Source organism: Eschrichtius robustus, chromosome 1, assembly GCF_028021215.1.
Source record: "Eschrichtius robustus isolate mEscRob2 chromosome 1, mEscRob2.pri, whole genome shotgun sequence".
In the NCBI taxonomy this organism is placed as follows: Eukaryota; Metazoa; Chordata; class Mammalia; order Artiodactyla; family Eschrichtiidae; genus Eschrichtius; species Eschrichtius robustus.
Window position 1 is genome coordinate 47,811,047 of NC_090824.1, and position 23,479 is coordinate 47,834,525.

General features: G+C 34.9%; 1 protein-coding gene across 1 annotated transcript in view; it reads right to left on the reverse strand.

The window, feature by feature from the left end:
• GPR137C (G protein-coupled receptor 137C) overlaps window positions 1–23,479 on the reverse strand; it is a 52,213-nt gene that overhangs the window by 15,125 nt on the left and 13,609 nt on the right. The window contains exons 2-3 of the mRNA XM_068527362.1: window positions 6,515–6,558; window positions 4,746–4,974 (exon numbers count right to left, since the gene is read on the reverse strand). Of these exons, the coding sequence (XP_068383463.1) occupies window positions 4,746–4,974; window positions 6,515–6,558 (273 nt within the window). The remainder of the gene's footprint in view (window positions 1–4,745; window positions 4,975–6,514; window positions 6,559–23,479) is intronic.

Here is a 23,479-nt window from a genome sequence, read left to right on the forward strand (position 1 = left end):
TAATTAATATGGCTCAAGGATTGAGTGAACATGGGACAGAAAGGTTTACATAGTAATTAAAACTGTTAGACATTCGGGAGAGAGCGAGAAAATGCATTATTTGTAAATGGCTAACTGGGAGATAAGCTGACCTTGAGTCAGATAATGATGCCTTTTACATTCTTATCCAGCTATAAAATTGTATGTGTCCTTGACCAGAGATGTAAGGCTGAAAGCTTAACTTTTATTCCCACCCCACCTTAATTCCAACTTGCCATTATAGGGACTAAGCGTCTACCATAGGTTTACACCTTTTTGTGCCAATCGGTTATTTTTTCCATTAAAAATGATATGTCTCCTATATTCTTATAAATATGCTTATTTTTTTCTAAAATGGAAAGGAATATTAGAATAAAAATAATTTTATTGTATGCATTTTAATGTTAAAAGTTATATTATAATTCTGATAAAAGTAAATAAATTCAAATATACCACAGAAATCATACGAATAAAGGCAAAGCAAACAGCAATAAAAAAACCTTAATGGGAGAAAAGGACCAATACCAACAATCATATCAATAAATATAAACTATTTGTTTATCCTATAAAGAGTTTGTAAAAAAAGAAACTCTATAATATTTGGTTTAAAGTTAATGAGACACACTTGAAACGTCAGCAATAGACAAAAACTTAAAAGCTAATATCAAGAAAAGAAAAAAAAAACAAATAAAAAGGCCATTACATAATTTCAACAATACATGTTCCAAAAATTTCTAAGAAAAATGAGTTAAACAATGAAATGTAATCTATCAGAGACTTCAACCCTTACAAAATCTGTGTGGGATGGGATATAAATAGAGTCAAATAAAATTACAGTAAATTATTTAAAAGAGAGATCCTGTTCTTCAGTAATCCTTATTCTTTTACACTATTCCTTTTGAGAATTTGATTACATATATAGGATCTGTCTCCAGAAACAATTTGCCAACAATTTCAGGTATTCAAGAACTTCCTGAAGCTACATTACCATCCCTTAGTACACATTAGGAAAATAATGGCTAACATTTATAAGTTAGCACATTCCCAAGTGCGAGGTATTATACTGAACACTTTATATGCATTTTAATTTCACTCTTATAACACCTTTATAAGGTAGGTACTACTTTTACCCTCAAACAATCTACGAGATCAATACTGTCATTATTTCCATTTTACAGATCAGGAGAGTGACGCTTAGATGTACTGTTACTTGTGCAATGTCATACAGCCAATGAGCAGGAGATGGGATTTATTTAGATCCTTATCTCTCTGACCCCAGGTTTCCAGCTCTTAATCACTATGATATACTGTCTCTCACTAAGGTCTTTTCATATTAATTAAAAAATCAATATACCTGAAAAAGAGATATAAACATATCCCAAAGTATATCCAATCCCATTTTTTATTTATATCACCCTCATTGCAAAAGAGAGTTTGAAGTAGTTACAGAGATACACACAGAATAAAAAATAAACATAGGAATGTGTGGAGGTGGGGTAAGAAAGTGAGATGAAACTAGAGGTAGACCCAGAACCAAAAATGAATACCATAAGGTCATCTACGATTGATATAAAGGTGAGTCACATATTTGCCTCTGAACAACATAGTAGCCAGGGAAAAGAAGAATTTAATCAATAATGTTTTACCTAGTACTGAATTGGAGGAAAAGATCTTTTCTAGGGAACATTGATTGTATGGACAATATCCTTAACAACATAATAGAGACTTTAAGATAAATGTTTCTTACAAGAATTTCGTACATATTTCTTGACATAGGCCAAAGCAGAATGTCACAGTATATGTTGGGAAAGACAATTCTATCCAGGGTACAATGGAGTCTCAGAATACAACTCTGTAATGAACTGGATTGGGCAGAGGAGAAGATATGGAATAGACACGGAAATGGGCAGACTGTGCATCCTTCAGGTAATTTTTCCAGCAATTAAGCCTTTGAATTTAACAGTTGATAGTAAATTTTTTCTAACAAGAACCTGGAGTACAGAAATTCTACACTGTTTAGTAGGCCACATTTGTATGCATGGACAATCAAGCAGAGGGCAAAACTGATAATTTCTTATGGAGGTTAAGGGGCCTGAAGAGGACAGATATCTGAATTTTAGACTTTCCACCAAAGGGAGTGTAGAGATAGTATCTATCTATATGTAGAGATAATGTCTAATTCGCACTGATGTGTAAATATGTAGTATTTGAGACATGGCTGGAATCCAAATGGAAAATTTTCTTTGTTTTTATTAAATGAGAATGTTGCTATAATAAAACAATATTATGGAAAGCTGCCAAGGCAGTACTTGAGAAAACATATTGCTCTTAATACCTTTATTAGTTTACAAAATAATAAATTAAGTATCTATATAAGAACACAGATATGGAACAAAGTAACAAAAATTAAAAAATGAAAGAGCAGAAATAAACTATTCAAATTGACAATAGCTAATATTTAAAACACACGTTAGAGTTGCTACTTTGAAAAAGAATCAAATCACAGCACTGTTCTAGTTGCTAAAAGAATAAAATTAAATTTAAGAGAATTCAGATAGAGAGTTATTTCTAAATTTTATTCTGGAGATGGAGGAGAAGGGACCAAACTGAGGTCATAAAAAGGGGTAACATTAGAGTTATGCCTCTAAAGTTGGGTAAGATAAGGACAAACAGGAATAGAACACTGGGAGGGAAAAACATTCCTGGAAGATGAAGCAGCCTAAGGATATACAGACAGGGAAGCATACTGTGTGCCATTTAGAAATAAGGTAGGTAAGATTGGTTGAGACAAATCATGGAGGATCTCATTATCACCAAATATGTAGAAGAAGGAAGGAAGAATAAAGAGAAAAACAGACTGAAGTCTGAACTTTACGGAGACTCTCTGAGAGATAGCAAGAAACAAGGTCAGTTTGAAAGTGGAGGATATAAATGCTCAACAGACATTTGTTGATTGAATAAAAGAAATGGCCATGACTATATGTTGTTATAGAAGTCAAAACACAAAATGAGCCTAGTGATTTTACAAAGAGAATGTGAAAGCAAGATGACGTACTATTTGAATAAAGAAGTTTATAACCTAATTAGGAAGACCAAGAACTACAGAACATATAATACAAATAATGTAATATCTCATATTATATTTACCTTTAAAGGTATGTATTTGAACATGTTTCTCTGTAGCGTTCCTAGAGAATTCTGAATCCATGTACCTTTTAAATTTAATACCTTTCATATGATAGCGAGGGGAAGGTATCTGAAATAATTCTGGAGGAGTTATCAGATGAACTTCCCTCCTGAGACTGGCAACTTAACTCTATTCAGAGAATTTTCTATATCAGAGTGAGTAAAACCAAACTTAGAAAGTTGCTAGGTATTCAGAAAAGAAGCTCTTTAAATTCAACCACATCTATGTATGCTTTATCACTAGACAACAAGAGGTATGGATTCTATGGTGATGTTATCACACTATGAAAAGGTGCTGTTGCTTTGGTGTTACCTCATAACACCAAAAGGTTATGCACCACAACAACAGTGAGTGCATTATTCTTAACACTGAAACTGAAGCCAGAGTTAGCTAAAATATTTAACTTTTAGGAAGTAAAAGTTTAGAAGTTGAAAAAAATAATTTTCCAGGTGAGATTAATGGGTTGAAAGTAAGTCTGTCTGTCTATCTGTCCCTCTCTCTCTCCTCTATTTCTATTTTTATTTCTATATTTATATTTCTACTGATATATGTTTAAAAAATAAAGGTAACATCTCCACGTAAAATTAAAGGACAAGTTAATTACCATGCACTTAATTAACTTTAGTAGGACTATATTAAGGATAATAACAATACAGAAGTCTAAAAATATTTCAGAAGACTGTTCTGTTTAAGACACTATCTTGTTTATCTTCAGTGAATAGGCAATGAGGCCACATTAAAGCAAGCTTGTATGTATGCATAAGCCCAACGAGCCCAACGCCACTCTGGAAGCATAGATGAGGAACTCAGCCTGAGATGGGCTATGAGCCAATATCCATACATCTATACCCCACATCCAATGCCATACATACATTGGGACACTGATTCATCACTCAACCACACTGTCAATCAACAACAGTAGAAACATTCATGGTTTTCTGTTAATAGGTTAACACTGGCTTTTGTTTACTGATCTAAAGTATAAGGAAAGGGAGAAGCAAGGCATTTATAAATTTAGTTACATGACTAGCTGTTTCAAATGTCATAGGGACTTCATATTATGGGGTGAAGTAACATTTTCTAAACCTTTATACAAATAAACACCCCTTTACCAATACTGACATCTTAACATTGCTAACCCAAATACGAATAGACATGATGAGGTAAATTTGTTTAATGGCAATACTGTCACTCTTACTGATGAAATCTTAAGTTGTTAGTATGGCTTTGTATATTAGACTATTTGTGATACATTCGTATAAATTCTGGTTTATATCATTTAATTAGCCTCCAGTGTAGAGGATATAAGTCATAGAAAATACAATATGCTCATGATGAGCTTCTTTTTTAAAAAAACATTGTTTTGTAAGGGCTAAGTTTTGAATACCTTCTAATTTCTTGTGATCATTCTTTCACGCTCAAAAATGTACCTGACATTCAAATGCTTTTTAAAGAATTATAAAATTTCCATTAAAATATGGTTCATAGGATGAAGATTTGAAGTTAGATTTTCAAGTGTAAATTTAAGAACTATACTTACCTTTGATTCGAGGTAGACATTTGCTGATGACATTTTTGTAATTTTGCATATGTAACTAACTAAAGAGATGGCACAAAGAATAAACAGGCTATCGTTAATTAACGCTCGAACAAACACAGTCCATTTCAACTGATTTTCTGGGACATCTCCGTGGACTAGCATGGCACAAGTCAAGTTCACCACTAAAAAGAGAAGGCTTGCCAATATAAAGCCCAAATGCAACAGAATTCTGAAAGAAAAAAATGAGTTTATTAGCTGTTTATAAAACTAATGAGAAATTAAACTTAATACTGAATTAGTGTGTACTTACTTTAAGTACAATAATTCCTTCAGTTTAAACTGCTTGTAATTTCATTAAATACAAATTTAATAATTAGTCGGAGTTACTTGGGATATTTTTGCCATTATGAAATTAGTATCTAAGCCATTTAAAAATGGCATGAGATTCTAAAGCACTAATTTAAAAATAATCTCATGTGGACTTGAATTCAGTTGTCTCTACCAGGAAGAATAATATTGGACTATTTTAACATTAATTCAAGTAATCCTGAATTTTTCATTTTTGTAACTGCTGAGCACATTTTCATTGACCTTTCCATTCTAAGAATTATCAGGTTTTTATAATTTGCTTGGAAAATTAATATACAGTATATAAATTTAAATTGACCACTAATATTAACTTTAAGAGGTAAGGGAAATGTGGTTTAAACAATGTTCAGTTTTATGAACATCTGATTATCTATAGCAAACATTTCTTTCAAACAAGACTGAAGAGGAACATAGGGACAATATATGTAGAGTTTCACACACTCATCACTACCTCATCTTCTTATAAAGTTGAATATTTACTATGCATACAGAACTACTCCCAAAGTAAAATGCTTAACCACTTCCCCGTAAGAAAAATTGGACCACCTCTAATTTTTAAACTCTTCAGGTAAGGTGTGGCTGTCTGTATCAAGTAGCTGGAACAGCTTCCTGTATGAAAGTAATCCTAGTTCAAATACATTTATACCCCAAATTAACATGATCTAGAAATTTATTTGCCATTCTAATATCTTCCATTTTGGTCACTTTCAATAGTGGGAATCATAAAATGCTGTTTGCCTTTGGGAGTAATTTACACAAGGAAAAATTGAAGGTAATGTGTAATCTGTAACAAGCAATCTTTATTAAGTATACACGCAAGGTACAAAGATTTTAGTTTGAGAAGTTTAGATCTTAATATTCTCTCAGATTAAATAATAAAAACAAAAATTATATACTTTGAAACCCAAAATGGACCTTGAAATTATCCATGCATCCAGGGGATTATAGTAGTTTAGGAAACAAAGCACCAAGAGGTTAGATGAGTTGCATAGCTGGCAAGTTTGTGGGAGAATTGGTCTGAAACCCAAGGCTTCTGATTCCCAGGTTTAGCAATATCATTTTTGAGGTGAATCAGTACTGAAATATTACTTATTTCATGGAACTGTACTATATATTCTTACTCTAAACAGCATAATCTATATTGAGTATTTGTGGACCCTATGAAACAGTACTAAAACATCTGCCATCTGAAGTGGGCCAGTGACAGAGCAGCAAAAAAAGGTGTTTGGCAGCAATACTGCTGAAGGGGAAAGACCAGATTACTCAATTCACTTCCTATGAACTAATCTAACTACTTGATCTTCTATAAAACTGCTAAGGCACCCACAACTACAAAGCCCTTCTACCCTGAGAAGTGTACTGTGAAAAAATATATAGATCTTGCTACTCATGAAACTTACTTGTGTTTGTCAAGTTCAGTTGCACATCTGACTTTACATATAACCTATAAAGAGAGTACAGAAAGAAAGTTTTGAAAACACGTGTAATATATTATTCTTAAATTTGTTTTGATTTTGTGTTTCAAAGTGATACCACAAATAATAGATAGCAAGTAAAACTCAAAAGTTAACAGTTGAACTACGCTGAAGAAAAAATAGTCAGATTTCCAAAGGTTTAATACAATAAATTAATAACTTTCTATGGTATAATCTTAAATGTCTATATTTTTAAACAGAATTAATTCAGTTTAAACATTTATTGAACTTATTTTTTACATTGGAGTATAGTTGATTAACAATGTTGTGTTAGTTTCAGATGTACAGCAAAGTGATTCAGTTATACATATACATGCATCTATTCTTTTTCAAATTCTTTTCCCATTTAGATTATTACAGAATATCAATCAGAGTTCCCTGTGCTGTACAGTAGGTCCTTGTTGGTTATCCATTTTAAATATAGCAGTGTGTATGTGTCAATCCCAAACTCCCTAACTATCCCTCCCTGCTACCCTTCCCCTTGGTAAACATAAGTTCGTTCTCTGAGTCTGTGAGTCTGTTTCTGTTTTGCAAATAAGCCAGACAATGGGCAGGATGGCTTGCCACCTATTCTAAACTTCATTATATCACTCATGTTTTGTCTTAAAATGGAACAACTTACTTAAATATGAATATGGGTGAGTGTTCTCCCAATATTATTTACCCCTAAGATGAAATAAAATAGTAAAAAGAAAGAAGGGAACAAAAAATGAACACAAAGATGAGATCATATTTAGTAAACTTACTTTCTTCATAAAGCCTTGCAAAAGGCAGGTCCTCAAATATTTGATGAATAAAGTTAAGCAGGTAGGTTAAGTAGAATTTGAAATAAACATGGTAACTTCTGAAAACATACTGTGGAAGGTCTCAATTCCTAACTGGTGAATATGGACTTTATTATTTAGATAATGGGAAGATATGGAGGGTTTTTATGTAAGCACTCCAAATCACAGAATTTCATTAATCTGGCATCAACGTAAGGCAACTGCAGAGAAACTTCAGACTAGAAGTAGAAAGACTAATTACAAGACTACTGAAATAGAGTATGAACTTTGAGTGGGGTGTGGGGGGGCCTGGAAAGAAAGAGGCAAGTACAGAACATTATAAAGGAAAACAGTGTAAGTACTCAATAACTTACTGATTTCATTCAAACAGTTACTGAGCACACACTATGAAGGGTACCATGGATTCATACATACAGTAACTGTTTCTGCCCTCAAGGAGCTCAGTATATGGAAGAAAGAGATAAACCAACTATTTTGAAACATTATGTCATCCATGCAAAAGATGCTACCACAACAGCTAAGAAGGGAGATAGACTAATTCATTGCAGGAAATGGTGAGAGGTAAGGGGAAAGAGGAGAGACTGTGTAAAGGGTCAGGCAGGCAGGACTTAGAGAAGTCACATTTGAGTCAAGTTACGAAGGATAAATGAGTGTTAGACAGGTAAAGGCTCAGGCAAAGATAGCAGCCTGTGCGTCTACTCATATCTATTGTATTTTGTTAACAAGCTAGATGTGATAGAGGATTCTAAAATACTGCCCTATTAATCTCAAATTGTACCACTTAAATCATCCTCAGATACATCTGTTTTCTTTGTCTTTACTACTATATAGCCTTTTAATTGGTCTCTCTGCTTCCATTCTTAACTCCATCTGTATCTTTAGAAGGTAACTATTCATTTTGCTATTTTTCCTTTATTCTCGCCTCTCTACATGTTTTATTTTTACCTAAAAATTGTACTAAAATATATATGACATAAAACTACAATTTAACCCGTTTTTAAATGTACAGTTTCATTGCACTGAGTACATTCACATTGTTGTGCAACCATCACCATCAACCATCTCCAAAACTTTTTCATCCTCCCAAATTGAAACTCTGTATCCATCTAACAATAACTCCTTATTCCTCTCCCCTCCAGCCTCTGGCAACCACCATTCTAATTTCTGTCTCTATGAATTTGGCTACTCTAGGTACCTCATATAAGGGAAATTATACAATTTTTGTCCTTTTGTGACTGGCTTATTTCACTCAGCATAATGTCTTCAAGGTTCATCCATGACATCACACATGTAGATGTGTCAGAATTTCCTTCCTTTTAAGGCTGAATAATATTCCATTTTATGTACATATCATATTTTGTTTAAACATTCATCCACTGATGATCACCTGAGTAGCTTCTACCTTTTGGATACTGTGAATAATGCTGCTATAAACATGTCCTATACATGAACATGTTCTACAGATGATTTAAAAAATCATTTGAGAGTAAGTTGCATATGTGATGCCCCTTTACCTCTAAATATTTCAATGTATACTTCCTTAAAAAAGAAATTCTCTTATATAATCAGTATGATTATAAAAATCATAAAATTGGATGCTGATAGAACACCATTATCTAATCTGCAGACCTTACTCAGATTTTGCCATTTGGTCCCCAAAATGCCATTTACGGGAGGGAAAAATCCAAGATTATACATTATACATAGATTTCATGTATACTTAATCCCTTAATTGTCATTTTTCCCCTTTGTCTTTCATGATATTCAGTTTTAAAGAGTTCAGACCAGTGATTTTGTAGAATGCTCCTCACTGGGTTTATCAGATGTTTCCTCATTAGATTCAGAATTTGCGTTTTGGTAGGAATACCACAGAAATGATGGTGCTGCATTCTTCTCAGTGCATTATATCATGAGGTTCCTGATGTTGATTTGTCCCAGTACTGTGATGTTAACTTTGATCATTGGTTAAGATGGTATCTACCAGGTTTCTCCACGGTTAAGCTACTGTTTTTCCCACTGTAATGAGTATCATGTGGAGAGGTATTCAGAGACTAGTAAATATCTTTTATTCGTCAAACTTCCATGCGCTAGTTTTAGCATCTATCAATCATTCTTGCCTGAATAAATTATTATTATGATGGAACACCTTCTTTTAAAAAAGTAAATCTGATCATACTATTCCGGGAAAAAGCCCATACTCCTTTGATACAGAAAAGGTCTTTTATCACCTAGTTCCACCTCCCCATCATTATATCCTTTTATCCCCATCTTCAATCTTATGGTCTGCTCATTATGAATTATTTACAACTTTCAAATAAGGGGTTTAATTTCACATCTCCGTGCCTCTGTACATGCTTTTACTTTACCTGAAATATGATTTCATGGTCATAGAGCAAATTCAAACTCATCCTTCAACACCTTATTCTATGTCATTTTTTATGTTGTCACCTTAAGTGCCTTAGGAAGAGGGAAACCACTCTGTATCCCTGCATTACAAATCATACTTTATGGCATTTATTTACATTTTTATTCCCCTCTTAAGAGAGACTGTAACTTACTCATATGTATAGCCCCAGTGCCCAGCATGATACCTGGTTCACAGTAGGTTCAGAAAATGTTTGAATAAATGAGCTGTGAATTTAGGTCAAAGCAAGTACTTTGGCATGTTGTTGTGGTGTGGGCGAGATGGGAAGTACAGCACAAGCAGAAACTGAAGGGGGAAAGCAGTCGTCCAATCATGGAGACCTTGTATAAAAATGTCAAAGGATTAGACCTTAACTCCCACAAACTCTGTAATATGATTTTATGCTCAAGTGATTTCTTAGGTGACAGTGTAGACAATGGATTAGAATGGCATAAAGAATTCCAGTTAAAAGACTGTTGCATTTGAGTTAGTCCACGCAATCTCATTCTCAGGTTTTGAATCTAAAGAACTGATAGAATGAAAGTCCCACTGACAACAATTTTAAAAAGTCAGGTCATAGAATTGATTCTTAGTTTTAAAATTTATTAGATATAGGCAGAAATAGAGATGGCAGGTGAGTTTTGGAATATAAGAAGTAAATCACAATCACCTACAGAGGTGACAGCTGCAACTCAAAGTAGAATATATTTGGGGGAACAAATGTAGAATGAGAAATCAACCTGTGATATGTTCACATTTAATAGTCAAAATGAAAAAGCCCAAAAAGTGAAGAAAAGAGAGATGAGCAAAGGACACAGACTTAAGAATCAGACCAGTCACAGCAGTGGAGTAGTTTACAGGTGAAAGGAAGAAAGTTCAGCCTTCGTTAAATTCTGCAAAAAGTCAAGAATAATTAAGAAACAACCATTTGATTGAGGTATCTTGAAGAGAATAGTTTTCAGGGGAATGACAGGAAAAAATGCAAGGAAGTAAGATGACAAAGGCAGTAAGCACAGACTATATGAGATATATTTGAGGATAGGAGATAAGAAAAGGAAAATTTGTATTGGAAATCATGTATTGGAATATTGCAGGTTTCTGCATGCCAGGTTTTCTACTATGCAAGGGGTTTGCACAGCAAACATCCTTGAAAATTAGAGATAGTGTCTACCTTAGGGTCAGAGGGAAGATCTGTCTCCTGACTGGTATAATATAGAAAACATTTCCCTCCCTGGAGATATTCCAGGGGAGTAAAGTCTTCCTCTCTCTCCTTGGTGGAGATTTGCTTACATTCCAGAGTAAAGATAAGGTCTGTCTGTCTTCCTCATTTTGGGGTTTCTCTCCTGTAACACACCTTGCTGCATACACATGTAACATCTGGCTCTCACTGTGTTGCCTTACAGGAATTGGGCTTGGGCGCTTGATTCAAAACATTGCTTTGGTTGCTTTTTGTGTTTTTGCCATGAGTAATAAATGGTCTTTTTCTCTGACCCATGGGTCTTCTGTTTTCTGTTGGTATATGTATTATAAAACTGTGGCAGGCTAACCTGTCAGCTTTCAAGTAGGGTAAAATCCCAGACTTTCACAGTTTCTGATTTAATAATCTGCTGATCGAAAATGAACTAGAGGGAGTGAAATGGTAAATGGAGGAGAGTGGGAGTGAGGAAAGGAGAGTTCAATTGTTAAAGAAGGCTCTAGGTGAGGCAGGTCAGCCCTGAAAAGGAAAACACATACTATTGAGCCAAGAGGGTAGAAAAGATAGTTGAAGAAAAACTTGGAGGTCTGCACAGAAAATTTAAAATAATCTACAAACCTCTCTTTGCTAGAATAAGAAATGGGGGGGCTTCCCTGGTGGTGCAGTGGTTGAGAATCCGCCTGCCAGTGCAGGGGACACGGGTTCAAGCCCTGGTCTGGGAAGATCCCACATGCCGCGGAGCAACTAGGCCCGTGAGCCAAAACTACTGAGCCTGCGCATCTGGAGCCTGTGCTCCGCAACAAGAGAGGCCGCGATAGTGAGAGGCCTGCGCACCGCGATGAAGAGAGGCCCCCGCTCGTCGCAACTAGAGGAAGCCCACGCACAGAAACGAAGACCCAACACAGCCATAAATAAATAAATAAATAAATAAAAATTAAAAAAAAAAAAAAAGGGGGAGAAAAGGATGGAACTAATTCATTAAAAAAAAAATGGGGATGTAGCATAGACACAACATTTTGATGTAAAGAAGATGGATGAGAGAATTTGGCAGATGGATTCTATTCTTTTCTAGTAAAGTAGGAGGCAAGGTCATATCCTCAGAAGGGATGTTAGATTTAAGCCCTTGGAATATGGAAAACATTTGGAACACATGAATAGAAGGGCTATTAAAGATTATATTGAGAAGCAGAGAGGTCCAGATAAAGTTAGGCAGTTGACAGTATATGTGGTCAGTAAGGGTTCCTAATTTGAAAATTGAAACATTCTAACAGAAAAAAAAGATGCCATTATAAAAAGTTCAAATAACTACACTGCATTTTTCAAGCAAAAATTCAGAACTATTTAGACACGTGGAACTATTGTAGAGAAAGAAAAAGTGGGTGAGTGAACCACATCGGCACAGCAAAGTCAAGGGATGAGGAATACTAGACTGACCATAGGTTCTAAATGCAAACGACATCAAAAAGAAGCTAATGGAGTGGGGAAACAAAAGGGGCAAAGTGAGTAAAGGTTAGGATGAGGGTAAAAAACATATAAAGGGATGAATTCCAGATGTATAAGGGGAAAGAGAAGAAACTGGTTGGAAAGAATTGCTTCATTTTCAAGAGTTGATCCAAGGTGTGGTCATGCTGTTGAGTAGCTCAAATAGAAATGGAGGGTTTTAGAGCTCTGAGAAGCCACTGAATTGAGAGACATTGGATGCATTATCAATATGGGCTTTGAAGAACATCTATAGATGTTCAAGAGACAGGGCCAGGGGAAAGAAAGTGATGATTCATCCAGGAAAGTGGAAGTTATTATTATAGCCAGTGATGACCTAATCAGATGGCATGGGTTTAAGAGAGATGATGATGGTATAACATCAGAAGGAGTACTGGGAAACATAAAACTGGCTGACTGTTCTTCCCACAAATTGAGATGGGGTGTTTACAAAGGGTTGTCTGGAAAAAGCTAGATTTCAGTGAAGACATTTAAAAGGTTCAAATGAAGAAGAGAATGGGGACAGGGTAGAAAGTGTAATCTAAAAGGTCATGGGCTGGGATAAATAATGAGTGTGAGAGGGAGTTGAGCTGAACAAGGAAAGAATTAAAGGTCAGCAGTCGTCCCAGATTTGCAGAATGTTACAATGCATCATATAAACACAACCAGGTGCTTCAATCACATTGAGATTATAATAAGGTTAAAAATGATGACCTGATATTAGTAGATTCCAAGTATTTTGTAGAATATAGCTAACAGGACATGATGCTAGGTAAACAAAATTAATATAAAAAATGTTAAGCAATTATCATTTGTTAAGATGTTAAAACAGTGAATGATAGTTCATGAAGCACAGTAAACATGTACTTTATGTAGATTTCCAGAAGTTTAGAATGGTAAATAGCATACATGTAAATGATTTGCTGATGCCAATTTATGTCAGAGGGGCCATATATTTCCAGGTCTTTCTTAGTATCAGAAAAAATGAATAAATGGGCCATTTTATTTTATTTTTTAATTAAACATTTAAAAAAACTGAAGTATATTTGATTATATTAGTTTCAGGTGTACAACATAGTGATACAAAAATTTTTAGTAAATTATACTCCATTTAAAGTTATTATAAAATATTGGCCATATTCCCTGTGTTGTATAATATATCCTTGCAGTTTATGTACTGTGTACATAGGAGTCTGTACTTCTTAATACCCCTATCTTAATACCCCCTCTACCCTCTCTCCCCGGTAACCACTTGTTTGTTCTCTATATCCGTGAGTCTGTTTCTGTTTTGTTATATTCATTCATTTATTTTTTAGATTCCACATACAAATGATAACATACGGTATTTGTCTTTCTCTATCTGACTTATTTTACTGAGCATAATACCCTCCAAGTACATCCATGTTGTTGCAAATGGTAAAATTTCATCCTATTTTTATGGCTGAGTAGTACTTCACTGTATGTGTATACCACATCTTCTTTATCCATTTATCTGTTGATGGACATTTAGGTTGTTTCCATATTTTGGCTATTGTAAATGATGCTGCTATGAACATTGGGGTGCATGTATCTTTTTGAATGAGTGTTTTCACTTTCTTCAGATATAAACCCAAGAGTGGAATTGCTTGATCATATGGTAGCTTTATCTTTAGTTTTTGAGGAAACTCCATACTGTTTTCCATAGTGGTTGCACCATTTACACTCCCACCAACAGTGTATGAGGGTTCCCTTTTCTCCACATCCTCACCAACATTTATTTGTGGTCTTTTTGATGATAGCCATTCTGACAGGTGTTAGGTGATATTTCAATGTGGTTTTGATTTGCATTTCTCTGATGACTAGTGCCTGTTGGCCATCTATATGTCTTCTGTGGAAAAATGTCTGTTTAGGTCTTCTGCCCATATTTTAATCAGGTTGTTTGTTTTTATTGATGTTGAGTTGAATGAGCTGTTTCTATGTTTTGGATATTAACCCCTTATTGGTTATATCTGCAAATATTTTCTCCCATTCAGTAGGTTGTCTTTTTGTTTTGTTGATGGTTTCCTTTGCTATACAAAAGCTTTTATGTTTGATTGGGTCCCATTTGTTTATTTTTGTGTTTGTTTTCTTTGCCTTAGATCCAAAAAAATATGGCTATGATTCAGGTTAAAGAGTGTTCTGCCTGTTTTCTTCTAGGAGTTTTATGGCTTCTGGTCTTTAATCCATTTTGAGTTTATTTTTGTATATGGTGTGAGAATATGTTCTAATTTCATTCTTTTACATGTAGCTGTTCATTTTTCCCACACCACTTATTGAAGAGACTTGTCTTTTCCCCATTGTATATTCTTGCCTCTTTTGTCCTAGATTAATTGACCATAAGTGCATGGGTTTATTTCTGGGCTCTTTATTCTGTTCCATTCATCTATGAGTCTGTTTTTGTGCCAGTGATAGACTGTTTTGATGACTTAGCTTTGTAGTATAGTCTGAAGTCAGGAGCATATCTCCAGCTCTGTTCTTCTTTCTCAAGATTACTTTGGCTATTTGGGGTCTTTTGCATTTCCACACAAATTTTAGAATTTAAATGGGCTATTTTAGAAGGATATTATTCTTTATTCTAAAATTATGAACAATTATATGGGTTGATGGATATCAAATGTTTTTCATCATATAACCTACTTTTTTCCCTACCTACAAACTAGTAGTCTCTAATTTAGAAAATATCGGTTTATAATTTTTGAATTAATGAAGATTTAAAACACTGTTATCACTAGCAAACTTATCTTATTTTAAAATATTTAACCTATTTATGAGTGATCTGAAATGATTTTGTTATTTTATAATTCAGACTCTCATCTTTTGTCTCCCTATTTAGTTCTTCTAGTAAAGGGAAGAAAGATGAGAGTATGATAAATATATTTTATTTCTGAATGTTATCTAATATAAGTTTAGTTAATACAGGTATCCCAATATTTGAGGAAGAGTCACCATGGAGCTATATATCATTTACTGTCCCCCATGGCATTCAGGACCATGTTGCTTGGAGACAGTAGATAATGAAATACCTATAGAATGGGTGCTTTTCTATACAATTTCTTTTTGTCAAGTCAATTTTCCCATGTTTGTTGATTTGAAATAGAAACTTTATTGGAGAACATATCTATATAAACTTTGGAATTGGTGCAAAAATAAATTGGGGTGAACAAAGTCTCTTCCCCATTCTGAATAGATAGGCATATATTTCCAACTATGTAGATTTCTTTCACAGAAGAATTTTCCTTAGTTTCCATCTCAATTTAAGTTCCTATGGAGAGCAGTGCACCATTCCCAAGCTTGTCATTGCTAGTGCTGCATATTTAAAAAATGAAGCTTTTATATGCCTTAGCTATAAGGTGAGTAGCCAGACTTTTCTCAGATGTTCTCTTTCAATGCCTATCCTATATTTCATTTTTTAAAAACTCCTTTTTTTAAATCTTCTAAATATTTTTTCTTTACAGCAGCCTCTTCTTTCTAGGATACAGAGGATACAATCTCTTTTTGTCACTCCCTAAGGATACTAACATCTTTTTTTAAATTTAAAGTTTCTTCTCTTTGCTTAGTCTGTTTTCTCTCAAGTTGCTTAAAAATGATTTTACACAATTAAAGTGGGGTGTTTTGATTTACAATTTAATAAAATTCCAGGTTAATACTGAAGATACATGTCTAATTGTCCTCACCTGAAACTCCACTAAAACAATAGCAAAGGGATTTTCTTAAAAGATATAAACCCATAAATGTGAGTAGAATGGGAAAGGATACAATAACAAAGTGTTGGAAGCTAGAAAGCAGATGGATATGTGTGCAGAAAAGAGTTAATATAGTATGCCTGAGACTGCTATCCTTAGAAAAGCCTGCTTGTAAGGCTGGTACGTGGCTGGCATTTGGGAACTTGGATTTTTGGGAAGATTCTCACCATTCCCTAAATGATAAATGTATTTCATTGTGCCTAAGCTTTTTGTGCAAACAATATGGTTTATACACAACACCTGCTTTCCTTATGGAAGTCTGGAATTTTGGTGTTGGGCAAAGAGTGCTTACATGACTAAGCCCCAATAAAAAACTTTGGCACTGAGTTTCTAATGAGCTTCCTTGGTAAGTAACATTTCACGTGTTGTCACAACTCATTATGGAAGGAATTAAGCATATCCTGTGGCCCTACTGGGAGAGGACTCTTGGAAGCTTGTTCCTGGTTTCCTCTGGACCTCACTCCATGTGTCTTTTCCCTTTGCTGATTTTACCCTATCCATGAACTGTAACAAACTGTAACCATGAGTATAACAACTGTAAGTCCTTCTAGCAAATCACTGAGGCTGAGGGTGGTCTTAGGGATCATCAACAAAATGTGATGAATCCCAAGCCAGTAGTGAGGAGGACTGAGAACCAACCTGATAAATATTTCAGAATCTTCAAAAGGTTCAGGAACCAAGAGAACCAAGTATCACTGGAACTGAGAGGTGGAAGAGGCTAAAACAGGGGTAGATAAAAGCTGTTTAAGAGCAGTTAGATCCCTAAATCTCTTTCCCTAGTCCATGCCCTGAAATGCCACTTATTCATTCTGCCATATATCTGGGTATTTATTCTCCGAAGAGGCTATTCTGGCCTGGAGTAAGAGTTAGATGGCAGGCACAGTTGATAGTTTGGCACCATTCCAAAAAACAGGGGGATTAGTAATGAACACCAAGTAAAGGGATTCTCCCATGCCCAAACCCTCTTCCCTGACTAGGTTCTCAAAGTGTTATAAACTACACCTTTATTCTCTAAAGGATTAGAATACTTTTCCCCCAGAGAAATCTGAGTGGCCCAAGAGGAAAGATCTAAGTATACCAGCATCACAGGTTCCCTAACAAATCGTCCATCCAGATCACCTAGTGTGTACATGCCTCACCCACATGCTTAGAGCTTCCACTCTTAATTATGAACAGACAGCCAAGGATAACCAGATAGCTCAAAAGTTTACAATGCAAGATAGAGATCACAGCAAACTAATAGAAAAAAGAAAACTATAAAGAAAAAACTAAACAAACAATGCTATCATTAATAGAATCAGAGAGATAAAATATTGCACTCATGAAACAAAAACAAGATGCTGTTAATAAAAAGAAGTTCAGAGGAAAAAAAAGAGCTTATAGAAATTAAGCAAGCTAGTAGAAATTAAAATGTCAAGAGAAGGGCTAGAAGTTGGGGGAATCTCCCTAAAAAAAGTAGAGACAAAAGACAGATGAAAAATAGGACAGAAGAGGTAAGAAAAAGGTCTGTTTGGATGTCCAACATCCAAATGTTAGGAGTTCCAGAAGGAGAGAACAGAAACAAAGGAGGGGAGAAAATCAATGAAAAATTCAAGAATGTTTCCCCAAACTAAAGGATACATGTGACTAAATTAAAAGGGCATGTTCAATGCCCAGCAAAATGGATAGAAAACAGACCCACGTGAAGAGACATCATTTCAGAACACTAGGGTCAAAGAAAAATCTAATAGTTTTCAGTAAAGAAAAAAACAATTCACATAGAAAGGATCAAGAATCAGAATGGCTTTCAAGCTTCAATAACAACAGTGGAAGTGGAGCAACACCTTAAAAATCCTCAGGGAAAATTATCTCCAACCTAAAATTCTATAAACTATCAATCAAATATGACAGTAGAGCAAAAAATATTTGACATGAAAAGCCCCCAGAAATTGCTCACCAAGCACCCTTTCTCAAGAAGGCTCTAGAGGATTACTTCACTGAAAAGTATGCAGCAAAGGATTAACTCAGCAGGCCTGAGTTGTCTAAACCCTGCACATTCCACAGAAAGATCTGGCTCTTGCCTAGCTCTTGGAAGATATTTCTGAATCCTTGGAATATCTTGCCTGATAAGAATGTCTTTGTTTACCTGGGGCCTTGGACCATACCAAATAATTTATGCTAACACTGTGATTTATGGTGGCCATGTGTCCACCATAATTTATGCTAACATGTGATTAATGTGACCTAGGCCATTTGGTATCATTTTGACCTTTGAAGAGGTTGGAGACTGAGTAATTAAAGTCTGCCAGGGAGATGCTCCATGCCTATCTGACTGATCCCCAGTAAAAAACCTGGACAGCATGTCTTAGGTGAGCTCTCCTGGTTGGCAATACTTCATAGGTGTTGTCACATATTGTTGCTAGGAGAATAAGCACTGTCCGTAAGACTCTGCTGGGATAGAACAACTGGAAACTTGTCCCAGTTTCTCCTGGACTAAGAGAAACCTTAGAGATTTAATTCAATAACTTAATTTTATAAATAAAGCTGTGCTTTAGAGATTAAGTGGATTGTCTAGGAATACACAGGAAATTGAAAGGATTAAAACCCAGGTGTCCTGACTCCTAATTCAAGGCTCATAGGGATCCTGATTTTCTTTGATACATTTGTACATTTAGATCTTTGATGGTACATTGTTCAAGTTAATTCCTTCCTTTTTAGGGTGACAAATACTGCTTTATTAATAGTAGTGTCATATATATGTTACTGCAACTATTTGTTAGTTGTTCAAGATTTGCAGAATTAACATGCCCAAGAAAAATATATTCAGAAACCAAACGATCAGTTTAGTAAAATATAATGATCTAGAAGCAGTTTAACACCTTCATTTTGTGTTGTTTTGCAGACTATCAAGTACTTTTACCATACCCTTTACTTAACTAGAAGTATATTTTTTAAAAAATATACTTTTTAAAAAAAAGCATAAATAACTATTTTTTCAGGAATGAAGTATTAATTTTATAAGTAAGGAGGAAAATTTGTGAGCTTTCATTATTGAAAATCACCCTGAAATATAACAGGTTACTATGGATTGCTCATTAGTTTACTATGCACAGCTCTGAAGAAAATTTAACATATCTTGTATTAAGGAATATAAAGAATTTATTTCTGAACTAAGAGTCTCATACATTATGGATTTAGAATTGTTAGGAAACTAATCTAAATTGTATTTGGGCTGAAACTGTGCTATCCTTTAAAAAGTTTTTCCAACAAAAAATCCCCCATTGTATATTACTGATTTTCATAATACCTTTCATGCTTTTCAAACTAGGAAGATAGCAGAATTGCTTTTTGTAAAGATAAAGACAGAGAGCCAGAGTCATTGGAGAATATCGTTCTGACAGATAATGGTGGGGAAAAAAAGGGCAGAATGTATCAGAAGAAATAATAGAATATCCCAAGGGAGAAAAAAGCAGAAGGAACACTGCTTACTTTCTTTCCATCTAGATTTCTTAAGGATAGTAACAGTTTGAACATAATCAGTGATGATGATCATTCACATTAGCTTAAAACCTGCTAATTCCATGGTATGACAGAAAAGTTCCCTAGAGTACACAGTATCACCTCAAACCAGCCTAGGTGGCTTGATCAGCAACTGGACAAAGTCCTACACAATAGCTGAGGAAAGAGCACAAAAGTTTAAGAAAATATTACTTAAGCATTTTTATACTGAGAGATTAAAGCTGAAAAAAAATTGTAGCATGTGATCAACGTGCTAATGAAAAATGGCAGCTGTAATTGAATTTTTGTTAAAAGTTAGAACATACAGATTTGAAATATACAGCTACACCTTATTTTAGAAAGCAGATGATTCTAAATATTTAAATATTTATGTCCTAAACAACTAAACTTTGGTTTTAACATGATATGTGTAATTTAAAAATTGGCATTCATATCTCAGAGGTAGCATTCACAGACACTGTATTAGATTTCAGAACTAGGTCATAAAGTAAGAAGAGATTTTTTAAAGAAACCCTCAAATTCTAGATGCTTTATCAGTGTCAGACTATGAGAACTATAGGTTTCTTAGATATCACTGAGACTAACCACTTTACAAATTAAACAACTGGCCCAGAAAAGTAGTGATTTGACAAATATCAATTAGCCAAGTAGAATACGATTTGGACCAGAACTCATATTCTCAGAATTCTAGTTCAGGACTATTGATGAAATTATACTACTTAAACAGACCCCTCAACAAAGTTAAAATAAAAAGATAACAACGACATCTAATTTATAGAAGTTTGTCTTTATTTAAAACAAGTTAGATGCAAAGTTCTACTTCGCTAAGTTAGATTCTGATTTTATTTGTGTGGAGGAAGAGAAGGAAACATTTCTTTTAAACTCCTTTACTTTACCATGAATTTGCTCAACCATCCAAGTCATTAAGCACTGATCACACATATAACAGTATTAGGTACTGAAGAGCATGCAAAATTTCCTTCAAAACAAATGTACAATAATGGCTGACCTAAAGCAACGTATATAGTATAGTAAAGCGAGGCAGACATTGATGGTATATCACAACGGGATGTATGGTACTTTCTTTATATTTGGTCAAACTTAGAACAACATAAACTTCCCGTAAGTTAAGGTGTAGATTACTCAGAGTTCATTTTAACTAATGTTGATGGGTATTAAATGTAATTTAGCTTTGTTATACGGACATTATAAAGAAAATATGGTGTTGATTTGTTTTATTCCTCTAAGGAAGATAATACAGAAAAAACAAAAGGGGGAGGAGAAGGAAATACAAATTAGTAGCCTATGGGTTGGATCTGATCCACAAAATGTTTTGTTTGGCTTAACCAGTGTTAGCCTATGGTATTTTTTTTTTAAACAATACTTCAATTCCATTATTTAAAAAGTAGATTTCCTATTAAAAAAATCCAAATTTCTGATTTCTCTTGAAAAATCAGATGATTTGTCAATGTCATCTCACAGCTGGAACTGAATTAATGTAGTGCCCTCTTTAGATATATGCTCTCTAGTACACCATAGTCACCACCATTCCCTATTATCTCTCAGATGGTAATATCCAGGGCCCTCTAGGCCTTTGAGTTTGGGACCCCTGTTTTAAAGGAAGCACTCTTTTTGAGTGAGACCCAGAGGATATAGACACAGCAATTAGGAGGCTAACTGCCATACACTAGGCAATAGATAGATGGTAGCATGCACCAGGCATTGTGGATGGGAAGAAGTGAATGGACTTAAGAGATGTTAGGAGGTAACAGACAGGATTTGGTAATGGGGTGAATGTGAGATATGAGAGAGAAGGCAGCATCAATGACTCATAGGTTTCTGAACTACGTAAATACATGGATAGCAATGCCAGTCACTGAAATGGGGAAGAAAAGAGGAAGGTGAGGTTTTGGGGAAAATAGGTGTAGAGTGGGGGAGGGAGGAGGAAAGATCCTGAGCTCAGTTGAATATGTTGGATATGGATATGCTGAATCTGAGGGCTTCAGATATCCTTGAAGAGATGTCAAATAGGTGTAGAATATAGAAAGCGAGAGCTCAGAGTCTGTGTTAGGATCATAGATATGTGTATGTGAGTCATCTGCTTTTAAGTGGTACGATACCAAGAATGTGGATGCAATCACTTGGCAGGAGCAAGGGACCTAGGCTTAGGTCTTGAGAAACTTCAATCTCTGAGGGCAAGGCAGAGGCAGATGAGCATGAGGAGAAGCAAGCAAGGTAGTAAAAAAAAAAAAAAAAAAAAAATCCAGGACAGTGTGCTAGCCAGTGGAAGTGTTATAGAGAAAAATATGGAGTCAATTGCTGCTGAGAGATGAACCTGGGTGAGGATTGAAAAGTGTCTAATGAACTTGTTGATAGGAAGGTCACTGTGAGCCTTAGGCAACAGCTCTTTTGGTAGAGTGATGGGGCAAAGGAGATTAGAGTGGCTGGCGAAGTGAGAAGATGGTGAGTACGTACATGGTCACCCCTGAAGAAATCTGACCATGAAAAAAAAGTATGAGGTAGCTCTTGGTTTTGTTAAGCCTCTTTATTATTATGTTTTCTATTTTATTAATCTCTACATTAATTTCCTTCTGCTTGTTTCCTTTGGGTTTATCTTTTTTTTTTTTAACATAAAATTGGATGCTTACTTAACTTGCTAAATTTCAGGCTCTTCTTTTCTAATGTAAACATTTAAAGTTCCAGATTTACTTTTGTGCCAGTTTAGCTGCTTCATATAAAGTTCTGATATGTAGTATTTTTATTATCATATTCTAAGTATTTTCTAAATTTCATTGTGATTACATCCTTTACCCATGTGTTCATAAGTGTTTAAAATTCTTCTAAATAAACTTTCACACCTTATTTCTGTTACTGAATTCAAAGAGTTATTTGGGGGTGAGAGAACATAGTCTATAAGAAACCCCAATTTTTTGAAATTAAAATTTTTTTTTCAATTAATTAATTTATTTATTTATTTTTGGCTGTGTTGGGTCTTTGTTTCTGTGCGAGGGCTTTCTCTAATTGTGGCAAGTGGGGGCCACTCTTCATCGCGGTGCGCGGGCCTCTCACTATCGCGGCCTCTCTTGTTGCGGAGCACAGGCTCCAGATGCGCAGGCTCAGTAGTTGTGGCACACGGGCTTAGTTGCTCCGCGGCATGTGGGATCTTCCCAGACCAGGGCTCGAACCCGTGTCCCCTGCATTAGCAGGCGGATTCTCAACCACTGCGCCACCAGGGAAGCCCTTGAAATTTAATATTAATAGCTAACAATCAACACCATTTGGCAGGTACCACTCTAAAGATTTTATATGAATTATATACTTCACTCCTCACAATGATTCTGAGGTAAGTACTATTATTATTCTCATTTTTATAAATGAGGAAATAGGCATAGAGAGGTTATGTCATTTACCCACATAACTTTATGAAGTTACACAGAGCTGCTAAGTGACGGGGCTACACTTTTTACATTCTTCCTCACTTTAGGTTTTATTCTCAGATTATATTTCAAACCTCTGCACTCTTTTTGTTTGTTTTTGTTTTTGCAGGGGGAATCAATTTCATTGAGGTATAATATGTGTATGTGGGTGTACAATTTGATGTTTTGTCATACTTTTGCAACCTGTGAAACCACCATTGCAATCAAATACAGAATCTTTCCACACCCACTAAATTTCATCCTGCCCCAGGCCCCAAGCAATAGGTAATCCACTTTTTGTGACTATAGGTTAGCCTGCGTTTTCTAAAATTTAATATACATGTAATGACAT